Source organism: Megascapheus bottae, chromosome 8 (assembly GCF_031878675.1).
Source record: "Megascapheus bottae isolate mThoBot1 chromosome 8, mThoBot2.hap1, whole genome shotgun sequence".
NCBI lineage: Eukaryota > Metazoa > Chordata > Mammalia > Rodentia > Geomyidae > Megascapheus > Megascapheus bottae.
In genome coordinates this window covers 43,991,541-44,008,567 of record NC_143516.1, presented here as the reverse complement: position 1 = coordinate 44,008,567, position 17,027 = coordinate 43,991,541, and the positions used below count along the sequence as shown (strand labels likewise).

Here is a 17,027-nt window from a genome sequence, read left to right as displayed (position 1 = left end):
TTCTACCTATGCCAAGGAGGCCTAGTGTATCTCCTGTTCCTTCTTGTAAAGGTTTCAGTGTGTCAGCTTTTACCTCCAGGTCTTAGATTCATTTGGAGTTAATTCTAGTGCAGGGTGACAAAGAAGGATCCAACTTTAGTTTTCTGCAGGTGCTTAACCAGTTCTGTCAGCACCATTTGTGGAAGAGGTTGTCTTTCTTCCATTCTATTTTTTTGGCTCCCTTGTCAAAGATTAGGTGGCCATAGGTCTGTGGTTTAATATCTGGGTCCTCAGTTCTATTCCATAGATCTTCAGGCCTGTTCGTGTGCCAGTACCAAGTTGTTTTGATAATTATAGCTCTGTAATAGAGTCTAAAGTTTGGTATTGAAATTCCTCCTGCACTGTTCTTTCTGCTAAGAAGCGTTTTTGCTATACAGGGTCTTTTATTATTCCATATGAAATTTTGGATTGCCTCTTCTATTTCTTTAAAGAATGACATTGGGATATTGATGGGTACTGCATTGAATTTGTAGATAGCCCTTGGCAAGATTGTCATTTTCACAATGTTGATTCTTCCAATCCAGGAGCATGGGAGGTTTTTCCATTTCCTTAGTTCTGCTTTAATTTCCTTTTTTAGGGTTTTAAAGTTTTCATCAAAATGGTCCTTTACATTCTTAGTTAAGCTAATTCCTAGGTACTTTATTTTCTTTGAGGCTATTGCAAAAGGAGTTGCTTTCCTGATTGTTCCCTCGTTCCTCTCACTGTTGGCATAGAGGAAGGCAGTTGATTTTTGACGGTTAATTTTATACCGTGCTACCTTGCCAAAGTTTTGAATCAGCTCAAGGAGCTTGGGAGTAGAGTCTATAGGATTCTTTAAATACAGAATCATGTCATCTGCAAAGAGGGAAAGTTTTACTTCCTCTTTCCCTATTTGGATCCCCTTTATGCTTGCTTCTTGCCTATTGCACTGGCTAGGAATTCTAATACTATGTTAAAGAGGAGTGGAGAGAGTGGGCATCCTTGTCTCGTTCCTGATTTTAGAGGGAATGGCTTTAGCTTTTCGCCATTAAGTATAATACTAGCTGTGGGTTTGTCATACACAGCCTTTATTATATTGAGGAATGTTCCATGGATTCCTAGTTTCTCCAGAGCTTTTAACATAAAGGGTGTTGGATCTTGTCAAATGCCTTTTCTGCATCTATTGAGACAATCATGTGATTTTTATCCTTGCTCCTGTTGATGTGTTGAATTATATTGATTGATTTGCGTATGTTCAACCAGTTTTGCCTCCCTGTGATGAATCCTGTTTGATCATAGTGTATAATTTTTTTGATAAGTTGTAGACGGTTGGCCAGTATTTTGTTGAGAAGTTTTGCATCGATGTTCATCAAAGAAATAGGTCTATAGTTCTCTTTCTTTGATGAATCTCTGTCTGGTTTGGGGAAGAGGGTTATACTGGCTTCACAGAATGAGTTTGGTAAAGAACCTTCATTTTCAATTTCGTTGAAGAGCTTGAGGAGTATTGGTGTGAGCTCTGCTTTGAAGACCTTATAGAATTCAACTGTGAATTCATCTGGCCCTGGGCTTTTCTTAGGTGGAAGGTCTCTTATTGCCATTTCTATTTCAGTGCTTGAAATAAGCCTGTTTAGTTGGGATAGTTCTTCTTGGTTCAGTGTGTGTATGTTAATATTGGCTAGGAATTCATTTATTTCTTGTAGATTCTCAAATTGGTTGGCGTAAAGGTTTGAGAAGTATTCCCTCATGATACTCTTGTTCTTCATAATTTCTCTCATGCTATTACCATTTTCGTCTGTGATTTTGTTTATTTCGGTATGCTCCCTTCTTTTTTTGGTAGGATTTGCTAAGTGTCTGTCAATTTTGTTAATTTTTTCAAAGAACCAACTTCTTGTTTTGTTGATTCTTTCTATAGTTTTTTTGGACTCCAATTCATTTAATTCCACTTTGATTTTAATAATTTGCTTCATTCTCCTGACATTAGGGATGGTTTGTTGCTCTTTTTCCAGCACCTTAAAGTGTGACATTAAATTGTTGGTTTGCGATTTTTCCAATTTGTTATTGTAGGCACTCAGAGCTATAAATTTTCCTCTGAGAACTGCCTTTGCTGTGTCCCAAAAAAGCTGGTATTTTGTGTTCTTCTTTTTGTTAAATTTCATAAACTGTTGGATTTCTGTTTTGATCTCTTCAGTGACTCATTTTTGATTTAACAATGTGTTGTTCAATCTCTATGAGTTACAGGGTTTTCATTGGTGGTTATGGGTGTTCAGTTCCAATTTGATGCCTTTGTGGTCTGAGAGAGTGCAGGGAATAATTCAGTGTTTCTGAATCTTCCCAGGTTTGTTTTATGCCCTAAAATGTGGTCTATTTTGGAGAATGTCCCATGTGCTGCTGAAAAAAACGTATATTGTGTTGTGGCTGAGTGGAATAATTTACAGATGTCTGTTAGATCGAGTTGGTCTGTACAGTTGTTCAATTCTAAGGTTTCTTTGTTGAATTTTTGCATGGTTGATCTGTCAGTAGGTGAGAGTGGTGTATTAAAGTCACCAATGATCACTGTGTTTTGATCTATGTATGGTTTCAAATAATGTAAAGTTTGCTTGATGAAGTTTGGTGCTCCGGAATTTGGTGTGTAGATATTTAGGATGGTTATGTCCTCCTGGAGAAAAGATCACTTTAATAATATTTAGTTATCTTCTTTATCTTTTCTCACTAATTTTAGTTTGAAGTCTATTTTATCTGATATGAGGATGGCAACTCCAGCCTGTTTATGGGGGCCGTTAGCTTGATAAAGTTTATTCCAACCTCTCACTTTCAAAAAACATTTGTTTTTTTGGGTAAGATGTGTCTCTTGAAGACAGCAGAACGATGGATCTTGCTTTTTGATCCAACTAGATAATCTCTGTCTTTTAATTGGAGAGTTAAGTCCTTGATATTGAGAGTCAGGATTGAGAAATATTTATTAGTTCCTGCCATTTTTAAAAGCTTTCATTAGGGCCTGTGCCTTGACAGTTCTTGTGGTACTTAGATGGTATGAGTTTTAGATGCCATTTCTTTCTCTGCATTACATTTGTGTTGGTTTTCTATGTGTAGAACACCTTTGAGAATTTTCTGTAATGTTGGTTTGGTTGCTACATAATGTTGAAGCTTTTCCCTGGAATGGAATGTTTTTATTGTTCCCTCATTTATGAATGAGAGCTTAGCTGGGTACAGTATTCTTGGTTGGTAGTTATTTGACTTCAGGGCATGACATATATGCTTCCAGTCCCTTCTTGCTTGCATGGTCTCTGCTGAGAAGTCTGGGGTTTTTCTGATTGGTTTGCCTTTATACGTGATTGATCCCTTCTCCCTGGCTGCCTTTAGGATCCTTTCTTTGGTCTCTATTGATCCAGTTTGGATTATAATGTGGCGGTGGGATGTTCTTTTCTGGTCAGGTCTGTTTGGGGTTCTAAAAGCTTCTTGTATCTGGATGGGCCTGCCCTTCTAGTTATTTGGGAAATTCTCTGAGATGATTCCCTGAAGTATATTTCCAATACCATTGACCTCTTTCTCCAGACCCTCCTCAATACCAATTAGCCTTAAATTATGCTTCCTAATTGTATCTTGGACCTCCTGAAGAGCTCTCTCATATTTCCTAGATTTGGATTGACTCATTTTCTGTTATTTCTCTATAACAACTAAATTATCTTCAGCCCCGGAAATTCTCTCTTCTGAATTGTCTAACCTGCTATCAAAGCTATCTACTTTATTCTTCATCTCCTTTGCTTCTAGTTGCTCATTTTTGATGCCTTGCATCTCTTCTTTTAGATCATGTATGGATTTCTTTAGCACCTTGATTTCCATTTGAGTGGTTAGCTCAGTAGCTTTATTTTCTTTGGACATTTTCTGGAGTTCATTCACCTTTTTGTGGATACTATGAATTCATCCATTTTTCTTTGAAAAACCTTTATTTTGGTCTCCTTTATTGCTTCTCCTTTTTCACTTATACCTTGTTTATGGTTTCTTCTTGTTTAGCTATGGCTTCCTCCCTTATCTCTTTCTTTATATTTTCACATTTTTCATTAATGATGTTTATCAATTGCATTTGTATAGCATTTGGAAGACTCTCCTCTAGGTTTGCCAGTGACTGTTCCATTGTCTGTTTATATTAGGTTGGGGATGTTATTCCTTGATTTGACATTTTTCTTGAGTTTCTTGTTCTGCCCATTTGAAAATGGGAGGAAGATTAATACTAAACACGATTATTGTTGTCAGATATAACCAACCTAGACCTCTTTAGCTGGCAGACACTAGATGTTCAAAATTTTTGATTGGTGTTATCACTCTTTCTTTTTGTGCACTTACAGACCAGCCTAGTACAACCACTGATAACCAATTTATGACCAAAACAGTAAGCCTCTCAATCCAATCTCTATTGTATTTAAGTCCCTCTGGACCTAGAGTATAATTGAACACCTAGATATACAGTATTGCTCAACACTCATCAAGTGTAGATGCATGCATTAGAAGGATTGAAAGATGATCAGAGGACCAGAGATATAAAAATAGTATGAGAGAGAACAGGGTAGGTACAAGAGGAATTACGTAGAAGTGTAAGATTATTATAGTAATGAAGAAAAGGTATAGCGTAAGGATAACTGACCTAAGTTGGTAAGCATGTAGCGTATTTGAGTACAAAGTTTGGAAAGTATTAGATAAAACTTATGTGTTGCTGCACGAGTAGCTCTCGGCCCAACCAGTGGCCTCACAGTAGGCCATGGGATGGATCTGCAAGCTTCAGTCTGAGCGTGCTGGGCAGAGGGTTGGTTTTTCTGTGTTGCCTCCAGGGGCAGGCCCCTGGCCAAGGGTCTGGGGTTTGGGAGTTTCCAGCGGCTCTCAGCAGGACCAGCAGGTGTCTGTTCCATTCCCAGGGGCGGGGCCCAGCTGAGGACTTGGGCTCCAAGGGCAAAGCCGAACCTTTCTAATTCTCAGAAAGAGGTGCCTGGCTGCTGGTTAGCCCTTCTGTTCCCTGCTGTGTTTCTGCCGCTTTGGCCAGGAGTCTGTGACTATGGGGGGCCCCTTGGTGCTGTCTTGCTCAGAATTCCCACCTGGAGGGTGCCCGGCTCAAGATTTGAGGGGACAGATGCTGGCTCCTATTTTCCCATACACCCCACCCACTGTTGTAAGGCAGGGTCTCAGCGCCCTCCACTCTCCAGACCCAGTGGCCTGTGAGAGGAACTTGTAGGGCGGGTTGGAGCTGGGACACCTCTGCCTCCTGTGGTGGGGTGCTGGGTCTTAGCGACCGCCCGCCTGTCAGTCTCCATTCAGAGGCCTGGGAGAGGAGCCTGTTGTGTGGGTGTGGGCTGGGACAACTCCGCCTCCCTTGGTGGGGTGCTGGGTCTTAGGGTAGCCCGCCTGTCATTCTCCAGTCAATGGCCTGGGGAGGGGGTTGTTGAGGGAAGGGACAGGATTCTAAATTCCTTGCCCCCCTGCTCCTGTCAGTCTTTCTCAGGCGGGATGGAGGGGTCTGAGTTAAGTTCTATTGCTTGGCACCAACTCTGATTTCCCAGTGGGTTTGGGGACCCGCTGTGTTACTCACACCTCTGCATTCCGTCTGTGGGTGTTCCATGGTGGTGGGGAGTCTTTCACTCCCATTGGATCTCCGCTGCTGCCTGTGTCCACGTCTGGGTTCTGCTGCTTGCTGTTCTGGTTCCGCGTCTGGGTTCAGCTGCTTCTGCGGCTAGCTGGCCCGTCCTATGCTGGTTTCTACCGTGGTCGGGGCTGCCTTCCTCACGGCTTTTCGCGGCTTGGAGCCAGAGGCGAGGGGTGGGGGAGTGGTCCTCCCATTCTGAATTCTTTGAGAAAGTTGGATGTGATCTTTATCTGGATTTCTTTTCCAGTTTGAGTCCTTCTCCGTTACTTTTTGAGTTTGTTGTTGTGGATTTCTTAAGGTAGTTGGCTCGTGTGACTCCCTGGTTCTCACTTTTTGTGAGAGAGAGCTAGGCAGAGTCCCTATTGTCTCGGCGCCATCTTCCAAGAGTCCTAGCCACTTCTTTACTTGAAGATACATGGAACCCTACAAAATTTAATCCTTTACATAATATGTATTTAGACCTCCTCCATGTCATTTCATAGAATCTTATTTTTTATTTTCAATACTCCACTGTATGGATGTACATGCATTTTGCTTTATTTATTTGTTTATTTTTCATTATTAGGAAGAACCCACTGGTATTTTGCTTGAATGACTGACTTTATAGTTCAAAATACTTTACTTTTCTAATGTTTGTTTTAGTCCCCCCCATAATATTTGGAAGATAATTTTTTATTTTAGGGAATTGTATTGTCACTCCTGCTAATACATACCTTTAGAAAAAATAGAGTTAGATGATGGTATTGTTTAATATATTATTTGAATTGTTTCATGAAATTGTTGTCATTTGTTAAAAATATTTTACTCTTTCTCAAGACTAAAATGTTATCATTTACAGTAGTCACCATTTTGTGGAATACTATATTTCTGAACTTATGTGTACTGCTCAATCAAAACTTGTTATTCTGTGCATGCATCCTCCTAACTTCCCATCCACTCTTGCTCTGGTCCCTGTGGCTGTTGCCTGTACCAGATATTACACACTGTACTTTTAAGACATCTACTCTCTTAGATTCCATTTATGAAGATGATATTAATTAAGAGCTAAGAATTCCCATCACAAATGATAGCCACGTGAAATAATGGGTGGGACAATGACCTAGCTGCCATCTTCCACAGGAAGATGCCTTGAGTGGAGAGGCACTTGAACTGCACTGTGTTGTGTTTCACCCTCCACAACAGGGTTAACCATGACATCCTCTTGCCGGCTTTTACTTGTACTTTCTATTTCTATAATTCTTTCTTTCTCTCATAAGGTTGCTTACTTTTGCAGCCTGTTTTCTATCTTCCCAGACTTGAAGTCTTCACTAGCCTCTGAAATAAAGGATTGTAATTGTGGATTGTTAGCCTTGTATGTTTCCATTAGCTTGAGTGAATGAACAATGTCTCCATGAGTCCTTTACTAACTGTAGAGATCATGGCATGGTAAAGCTCTCAACATAGACGCCAGGTGATCCCATTTTGACAGTGAACTCAGATCTAAGATACCAAGTGTTATTTTACTGTTTCAAAGAGGAAATAATGGTAGGAATGCATATGGATTAAATACCATAATTCATATGAAGCTCCTAGTACAAGATTTGCTTCCCAGTGAATTATAAAGAAGTTTAACAATAATTTTGAATTTAATGCTTTTTCTCTTTGATACCTGTAAAATTCCTTTCTCAGGATCAGTATGGCATTGATTTTTTTTTTTTTAGCTCTGGGCCTGGGCGTTGTCCCTGAGCTCTTCAGCTCAAGGCCACTATCCTACCCCTTGAACAACAGCAGTACTTCTGACATTGATTTTTCTTAGTATATGGAAACACTATTTTTCTTTCTCTCTACGTTTTCTCAAACACCTTCTCTCCAAACATATGAATGGCTCTGTTTTTCTCACACAAACCAACTTTTGAGCACACATACAGAATAATATTGCCAATAAAGTTTTAGATATTGCAGATGATTCCTCTCCAAATCCTGCAGAAAATGAGTAGGAAAAAGCGAACAGAGTTCATTTTGTTTTGCTCTAATTCTCTCTGTTGTGTTTTAAAATGAACCATTTTTATTCATTTTCTGAAAATTTTATCATAAAGAAAACAAATGCAGTGATACAGCTTTTCAACAGAGATGTTTTTGTTGTCTTAAAATATTAGAATCATTTCTTGCAATATTTTAGAGCATAAACTAATCCCTGACAGATGGTTATAATATGATGAGTTAAAAGCATGAGTAATTTAACATTTTTAAGCTTCCGTGGAAAATTAGCAACTTTGTGAAAATTGGAAAAAGAAATCTCATTTCCTAATGCAATTTAGGCAAAGCTGCAAGGATTTTCATTGAAAAATATAAAACAAATAAGAAGGATAGAAGACTCAGAGGTAGTAAACAGAATCATAATAAATGATGATTTCAAGAATGTTTTATCTAATGGAAGACTGAAGCATTAAAATTACATTGTTCTATGTCTTCCCAACCAGGAAAAAAAAAACTTTCTTGATTTTCAGATAAATAAGTCTTTATAGTTACTATTCCAATTAGGATTTAAACTAATGCATTTAGAAAATTATAATAGATACTAACTAGAATTTTTTTAACCTAAAGTGAAAGCAACTATGTAACGGATAATAGAATAAGAATATACATCCTGGATGTATACAAATTTCTTCAGTAGTTTTGCTCACTGCTTGTGATAAATACTGATTTGCTAATCTGGAATATTTTAGGAAATTAGGTGATTCATTTCAGAGGGATGAATGCTTTCAATTTTACTGTAAGTGCTACAAAAACATTCTCAAAAGTAAAATTTTTGTTCAGCGGCCTGATTTTCTTGTGAGTCATACCAATCTTTTCTCTTTCTTTTCCTTTGTGTTTCTCTCCACAGAAAGCTGACCTTGCAGTTGCTCCACTGGCTATTACCTACGTTCGAGAGAAGGTCATCGACTTTTCCAAGCCCTTTATGACACTTGGAATAAGTATTTTGTACCGCAAGCCCAATGGTACAAACCCAGGCGTCTTCTCCTTCCTGAATCCTCTCTCCCCTGATATCTGGATGTATATTCTGCTGGCTTACTTGGGTGTCAGTTGTGTGCTCTTTGTCATAGCCAGGTAACATGCTCACTTTTGTGATTTTTTTGGCAATTGTTACCTCCTTTTTCTAACTAATAATTGTCAAAAGTCACAATCAATTTTACTTCTCTTTTCCTTTTATAACCCATGGGTGCTAAAGAAAGACAGGAGGAACTTGAAGAGTTACATGCACTTACTTCAATGTACTACAGGGCCACCTTATTTGGGGGCAGAAAGCATGCTGGTTGTGTCAGTAAGCTATAAGTATGATAGGGCTCTTAATCAACTCAAAAACCCGGCACAATTATTCTGATAAAAGGATAAGTTCTTCTTTTTGAAAATACCTTTGAACCAAAATATAGCATATTTCACACACTTAAATGAGTAATTCAGACATAAGAATAAAATCAAACCAGTAAATTTTGAAAGGAGACCCTCTTTACAAGGAGCCTAGGCAATTATTTTTAAAACAATCATTTTAAGTTTAAAAACATCACCATGGTTTTCTGCATTGAAATTTGTTGTTTTTGTCACAGAATAAATACAGCATTTCAACAATTTAATCTTGTTATTGGCATTCGTGTATGTTTCTAAGTAGAAAGCTAAATGCCTCAGTAGAAAATGAATAGTTCTGAAATTATTATGATGGCTTATAAAATCTGTGAAACATTGTAATCCATGTGGGTGTTTCCACTGTGTTTCTGGATATTTGTGATAATTTGATATTTACATTTCTACCAAACTTTTAGCTGATAAGTCATTTCAACATGAGTTAGTTTTATCTTGACCTAATTAAGATTACAATTGTGTCTCAGGGCTTAGAAGTCCACTGAATTGTAACATTGACAGTCATGTATGTTTTTTGTTCTTTGACATAAAATATTCTATTAGGTAGTAAAAGATATATATGATTCCAAAATAAGTTTGAATCTTACATATAACTTTTTATGTTTAAAAGTTTTTAACATGTAAATTATATGTAACTTTTTATCCTATGACAAAATTAAATATGAAAATGTCTTGACCTTGATTACATTTTCATAAATTCCTTGGTAAAATATTTTTCCTTCATTAAAATTTTCTGAGGGCGCCATTAATTTCATCATAGTAAAACAGTTATCTAATTCATTAATTTTTAAAATAAAATCAATTAAAGATGTAGAATATTTTATACACTTCTATTTTATGTAGTCACGATAAATACTATAAAATTATATCAATTATACAAAATTATTATATATTAATTTATTATATAAATTATTATATAAATGTAAAATTTTTACTGAATTGATTCTAAATTTAGACTGGAGAATTTAAAACAATGATCATTTTCCCATGCCTGAAAAATGTATATTAGAATCACATGATCTTGTAACATTTGAAGAATAAGGGTAGTCTGTTAGTATTTGTCTTAATTTCCTCAAATATGAGTAATTAGCATGAAGTTCAGAAGCTTTTAGCTGAAACAATTTCAGATTCTATAAAAATGAACACAAGACAGGCATTGGTGGCTCATGCCTGTAATCCTAGCTACCCAGAAGACTGAGATTTGAGGATCATAAGTCATTTCCTGAGAAAATGTTGAGGAACTATGTACATGGCAGCCAAGAAAAGTCTAACTGTAGCTGGCTGGAGCTCTTAAATTTGGATGTTTATGGTATTCTGAATTTGTGTGAGAGATTTTAGAGATACCTAATCTTCCCAATCTCAGATTGTGTGTGTCTATGTGTGTGTGTGCCCATCCTGACATTTGACCTCAGGTCCTGGACACTGAGCATTTTGTAATTAAGGTAAATGCTCTACCACTTCATTGAAAGCTCCACTTTAAGCTTTTGTGGTGATTAGTTGGAGATAAGTCTCATGGACTTTCCTTCCAAAACTGGATTCAAACCCTGATCCCCAGATTTTAGCCTCCTGAGAAGCTAGGATTTCAGCCTGAGCCACCAGCACAGGGCTAGCACCAGATCTGTTGAAATTGAAATCAGGAGCAAGTACTGAAAGATGTAATTTCTCTTCCACTTTAGAACCACTTGGATAATACAGACAAATGGCATATATATACATATATATATATATATCTTTAAATCTCACTTTGTATCAAAGTGAAATCTTATGTAACTGTGTTATTGTGTTGATTAAATGCCTTTATCATTTTGGTAGTTGTATTGCTTTTTTACCAAAAAGGAATTCATCCATATCATTGTATTTGAAAATATAAACTTAGATGTTGTATCATTTTCTAGTACATTATAACTTTGGAAAGTTGCTAATATATTTTGTCATTAGTAAATTTTAAAATGATCTGATTTCTACTTCTTATTGAACAATATTAATACAAACTCATAACTACTTTTCTAAAAGCACTTTATGGATGAATTAATAGATATGCTATTAAATTCTAAATGTTAGGTAGCATGTGTTAAATAATAAATACTATTTGAAAAAAGTAATGCATAATATGCAATCATTATAATGTAATACATAATATAGAGTTAAAATAATCTTTTACACAATATATTGTTCAGTTCTGAATAATGAAATAATCTTGTTTAGAAACACTTTCTACTCAGGAAGAAAAAATACTGAAAACCCAATCTAAAGAAATATTTGAATCGATTCAATTTTACTTCTAAAATGAAAGTGTAAATTGTAATATCTAGGTTGTAGAGCTTAATGACTCCTCTAAATTAGGTATCATTTTATGTTATTTATAACACTATACAGTATTTTCTTTATACATATATTTAATCTCCATGAAAATTACAAAGGAAAAGTGTGTTTAAATGTAATTCTTTGATGTGCAACTCATATTCTTTGACAATAATAAACACAAAGGTCTACATAAAGCACATCATTAACAAAATTCATTAGTCATTAGGCTACGTCATTAAATTTTAGGATAGTATATAATGAAGGGTACATACTTAGATCATTGATTTCAAATGTGAAATATAAGTGATTTAAAAATTGACCATTCTTTGTTTTTATATTTTTATTCTTATAATTAATCTGTGCCATTTTAGCTATTGAGCTATATGTTCAATTTGTCTTATACTGACTTAATTATTCCATCAGTCGCTCACATAATTAGTCAAATAACCATTAAGCCTCTAGTAAGGATGTACTTGAATCCCACAGCAGTATAATTTGTCTCCCCATGTATTCACTAACATATTCAAAAAAGTTTATCTGTCGTCTATTTACAATTTATTGAACAATTTTCTACTTACTATGTATAATGTGCTAAGTAAGAATTGTACCAGATAATAAGTTCAAGGATAGAGATGATTGGATATTCTTATTCATAAAATAGTCCACTGTCAGATATTAATCTGATGGCAAACACCACATGAGAATATTTTATTGCTATCCTAATATTTTTATGAATGCATATATTTTAGCAGACTTTCAAAAATGCTTTTCAAAATACCTATTTCACTGGAGAAAAAAAGTTCCACTAAAAAAATTGTGCATATTGTTTTGACTGAAGGTTGTTGAACATCACTCTAACATAGTATTAATAACTTTAGTGAAAATTTTTTAAAAAGTTAGTGATTATTAAGATTCAGGTATTTAGAGATATATTTAAAAATATATAGTTTGAATAATGAACTTTAAATCTTTTCTCTCATTTAGTCTATACATAACACCTCTAAGAATAAATCAGAAATGCTCTAAATGGATTTTACCAATGTCATCAAAAGGAGCCATGCCATTTATGTTTGTCTTAGTATAGTTTTACATTGTATGGTCTCTTATAGCATAATGACATAATCAGCATGCTTCTCTGAATTAGCTGAGAACTCACTGAAGACTAAAGAGGAGGCTGGGATGCTGCATTCCATACAGAGAATGCGAGGACATATCTCAAGTATTTTAAGAGTAGATCTCGACTGTCAAATATTTAGAAAGAGATCTGTTCACAGGGGACTGTCACATAGTTATAATGAACTCTTCTTTTTTATTTTTCCTTCTTTTTTCTCTTTTTCTTTGACTTAGATTTAAGATTATTATGAAAGCAGTTAGTCACATAAGACTGATTAGGGCACCCACGCATTATATGGATAAGAGTTATTTTCACCTTGCTTCAAATATTTCCTATAAACAGAAAATACTATAAATGTTAGCTAAAATATGAGTCCATTTAAATTCCCATTGCTATGAGAGATTTTTTTTCTTTCAACTACAAAGAGCTTTAAGACAACCACAGCTGTTCTTAAATTTAGCATCTAAATCTTGTTCTAGGATTCTTTGTAGTTTGGTATACACATTAATAACAGAGGACAAAAACTGAAAGATGGGAGAAGTATACACATTCCTATTCAACAGGATTGATGTGACTTCAGTTTTTTTTTTTACTAAGCATGTAAGACTATTATACACCTATTTTGCATTTATATTTTAAATGCAATAAAATAAAATCTGAGAAAAGAAGTAATAGTATAGCAAATTTTATATCAAAAACATGACCCAAAACTTTTGGCTGCTGAAATGAACAAAGGAGTTTGGCTACACAAAGAAACAACAGTAAAAATATTTAGGGGATTAGCTAACCTGCTTTTCTTCACTGAGTCGCAAAACAAGAATACTCAATGTGTTGAATATATCACATAAGTTTCTTAAGTAAACAAACAAACATGAAATTTCTTTTGCTTTGATGTTGAATTAACTTGCATGATTTTTAAAAATAATAGAATATTACCCATAATACTGTTAGATTATGTAATGTGTGGCTTTTAGAATCTATTCAAGGGTTTATTACTACAGGAAAAAACAGAATGTCTTGACATACATTTTTGTCTCTAACATGGCTTGTAGTTTCAAGATGACATATCTGTATTCTTACTAAGAATTCCTACACTTAAAAAATATTCTGTGCTCCTCTGGAGCTTAGAGGTAAAAATGTACTAAACATAGATGTTTGGATGGTTTAACGAGTGATAGAAAAGCATGCCCAAAATGCTTGCTTTAACAGCTTTGATCTTGGCTCCTGACTTCAATAGCTTTTATATTTCTGTCACAATGATGGGTGACATTTCCTATACAGTGAAGGGCAACAATGAATTATTATGCACTTAGAAATGGATAACTGTTTGGGTGGGATGTTCAGTGTTAAACTAATCTGCTGTCAAAGAGATGGTTGTCACATTAAAATGAAATGCCTATTTTGTTGTGTGCCTATGCCATCAACTTGCAAACCACTTACTCAGGAAAACACTTGAGTTTTCCTTTCCATAGGCTACAGTTTGAGACCTATTCTGACTTTCATAAAGAAGCCTATTTATTATTACTCTTTCCATTTAGCCAATTTTTCTAGAATTTACTTGTTTGGGTTTTAAGTACTGCTTTGGCCAGGTCTTAGCAACCTATACTTGGAATCCTAGCTACTCTGGAAAGATCTGGGGACTGCCTTTGAAAGCCAATCCAGGCAGGAAAAGCCATGAGACTTATCTTCATTTAACAATCTAAAAACCAATAATGGAGCTGTGGCTATGTTGGTAGCATGCTAACCTTGAGCAAAACACCCCTCAGCAACAGTGCCCAGAGCCTGAGTTCAATCTCCAGTATTAGAAACAAAAGGGATGTTCTGCATTTAACATATATGAAAATGTTTGCAAAAATTCATTACATATCAACATGTTTATTTTAATGAAGAAACAAAAACACTAAAATTACTAAACACCAAGACACACTATCACACTAGGAAGTAAATAACTGCCACAAGTGGTGAAGCTATTTCTACTCCAAATGATTTTTTTTCTCTCAATTATTATTCGGTAGGCTCATATTTTCACAATGCACCACTTGTCATAGTTTCAACATGTTCCTGGCTATAAGATAGAGGTGGAGATACTAACTAACCTCTCCCTCAGTTCCTAGCTTAAATAAAGTATATTAACTGAAAACTGATTTCTTTTCAGTTCTGGCGAAGAGATATCAGGCAGCAGAGATCAAAACAGATTAACTAGAAAAGAATAGAAAACCCAATATTACTGGGAGGTGTTTCCACTTTTCTGTTTACTATCAGCAATTTACAACAATAAGTTTATTTGAGATAACATGAGATTAGGACCTGAGATAGCAAGAGATTACAATGTTTTTTTCTCATATTTTCTATAATCTACATTTGTTAGTATTTTCTCTTTTGAATAATTATGTGAGCATAATTTTATAAGGTTTTGTTTCTCTCCTCCCTATGCCATTTATTTATTTGCTTTAAAATTTTACTTTTAGCCCTGGGAATTGAACCCAGGGTCTACAGAATGTTAGATAAACATTCTTCTACTGAGCCTTTCAGATAGTTCCAGATTACTTGTTCTTGATTGTTAGGTCAAAACTAAATATGCAAGAATGAGTAAAAATTTAACAGATTTTTTTTTCAAATCTTATGGGTAAATCAGTTACCACTATGCCTCTCTTTGCTGCCTTATCAGATTTGAACTTAAAAGTTTCCTGGATACCAAAGAACTGAATGTCTCTTTAGATGTGGTTAGGTGTGTATAATTAATAAATACTGTGACCAAAAAACTTTTGACAACTATGGTCATTCTGTGACAGTTGTTTCCAATTGGAAGTTACACAGTGTCTCTCTCAGTTAATCACAGAAATGAATTTTGACAATGTATTCTGTTTGGGATGACACTAAGCAATTGAAGAATACTAAACATTTGAAATTAAATGTTTACAGTGTAATACATATTAAATGGTTACTTTTTCCCTACCAAAATGGTACCTCAGGTCTGAGCATGTAACTTGGTAGATTATCCACTTAGCTTCCTGAAGGTCATAAATTTAATTTCTTACCACATAGATGTATCTCAGTTTTGTTCATAAATTTGGTCACAGTTTGCTTCTGTCAATTTTCTAAATATAGATGAACTTCTGCTTTTTCCTAGTGATTAGAAAAAATATTCACCCATGACGTTTTATCGTTTCAGTCAATTTAAGATTTAAAGGTCTTCATTATTTAATACTATCTTGAAAAAAAATCAGTGCTTACTCAGGGCCTCATAATTTTGCTTGACATTTTCCCTGAAGGCTTTCCCTTTACCTCTCCATCTATAACTTCACTTCCCTTTTTGCTGGTGATAAGAGTCTCTCATTTTATCTGCTTGGGCACTAATTGAAATCACAATCCTTAGTTCCCAGCCTTCTCAGTAGCTAAGGATTAGCAGTGTGAGACACCAGTGCCAACTGCTTTTTTAGAAGTTATTTGGAAAATATTTTACAACGTCTAATCAAGAAAGGCCAAAGTTTTTATGTTAAATTGCACAATGAAAGAGTAGACTGTCTATTTTATTACTTACATTATGTTTCTTTTATTATCTTAAAAAGTAAGAACGTTTAAAATTTAGTGAATCACAGTTGTCTTGTGATCCTATTCCAAGAAATCCTAATTTCTTTTCCCAAAATTTGCTAGCTGTGTAAAGTGAAAAATATAAATGCATTATGAGGTTTTTTTTCCTTGAGAATCAAGTGCTACTTGGGATTACTTTATTTTTTCTGAGTCATGTTTGTGAGAGAAGTATCATCAATATGAAATGACAATGTAGAGACAAAACTTTTAGTTGTAACTTATGACTTTATTTCTTCATATTAAGAAAAATAATGCCCTCTATCCAAATAATTAATGAGTAGGAGGTACAGTGCCATCGACCAGTATAACTTCATTCATTAGAGCATGTCACAACACCTCAATTGCTATAATTTTTTACATTTCATTACATAATTACATCATTCAAGTTAAATTGTTTTCATATCAATCCTGTTGAATAGAGTGAGAGAGAGGGAGGGAGTTTTGTTAGAAAAAATATTGTGGCTCTATCCAATACTAATGAGCATTTTAATATATTTGGGTAGAAAGAACTTGAATACATTTGTTTTGTGTACAAATTAGTAAAACAATACATACTACTCAATTGATATTCAATGTACAGCTTTAAATATGTCTAGTTAATCCTCGCATAATTAGGGACAATGAAAAGGTAAGGTTATTTATTTTAGAAATGCATTGGTTTTACACCTAGCTTTGAAATTTTGTTTGAAAGCAAAGAAATAAAATTTATATATTTAGGAAGAAAAATGTTGCTAATGAAATAATTATCTACATCTGCATTTTAAAGCTATAGTGATTCTATTTCCATTAATGCCTATGGAACTGACACAGACTTTAGTTTCTAATATCTACTAATTTAAATAAGGGATAACTCTTTTTCCACCCCTAATCTGGATATAGCAGTTTCCTAATATTTCTCAAGAAAGTTGCATAATCTTATTTGAAAGCATTTTTTATTTCCTTATACTCCAGTTTTTCTCTACACTTGAAGTGATAAAAAGAACTAAATAAATTTAC

The 17,027-nt window shown here is 34.9% G+C and overlaps 1 protein-coding gene across 3 annotated transcripts in view; it reads left to right on the top strand.

The window, feature by feature from the left end:
* Positions 1 to 17,027, top strand: part of Grik2 (glutamate ionotropic receptor kainate type subunit 2) — a 533,349-nt gene that overhangs the window by 396,292 nt on the left and 120,030 nt on the right. For all 3 annotated transcript variants that reach the window (XM_090338374.1, XM_090338373.1, XM_090338375.1), the window contains exon 12: positions 8,490 to 8,713. In XM_090338374.1, the coding sequence (XP_090194500.1) occupies positions 8,490 to 8,713 (224 nt within the window). The remainder of the gene's footprint in view (positions 1 to 8,489; positions 8,714 to 17,027) is intronic.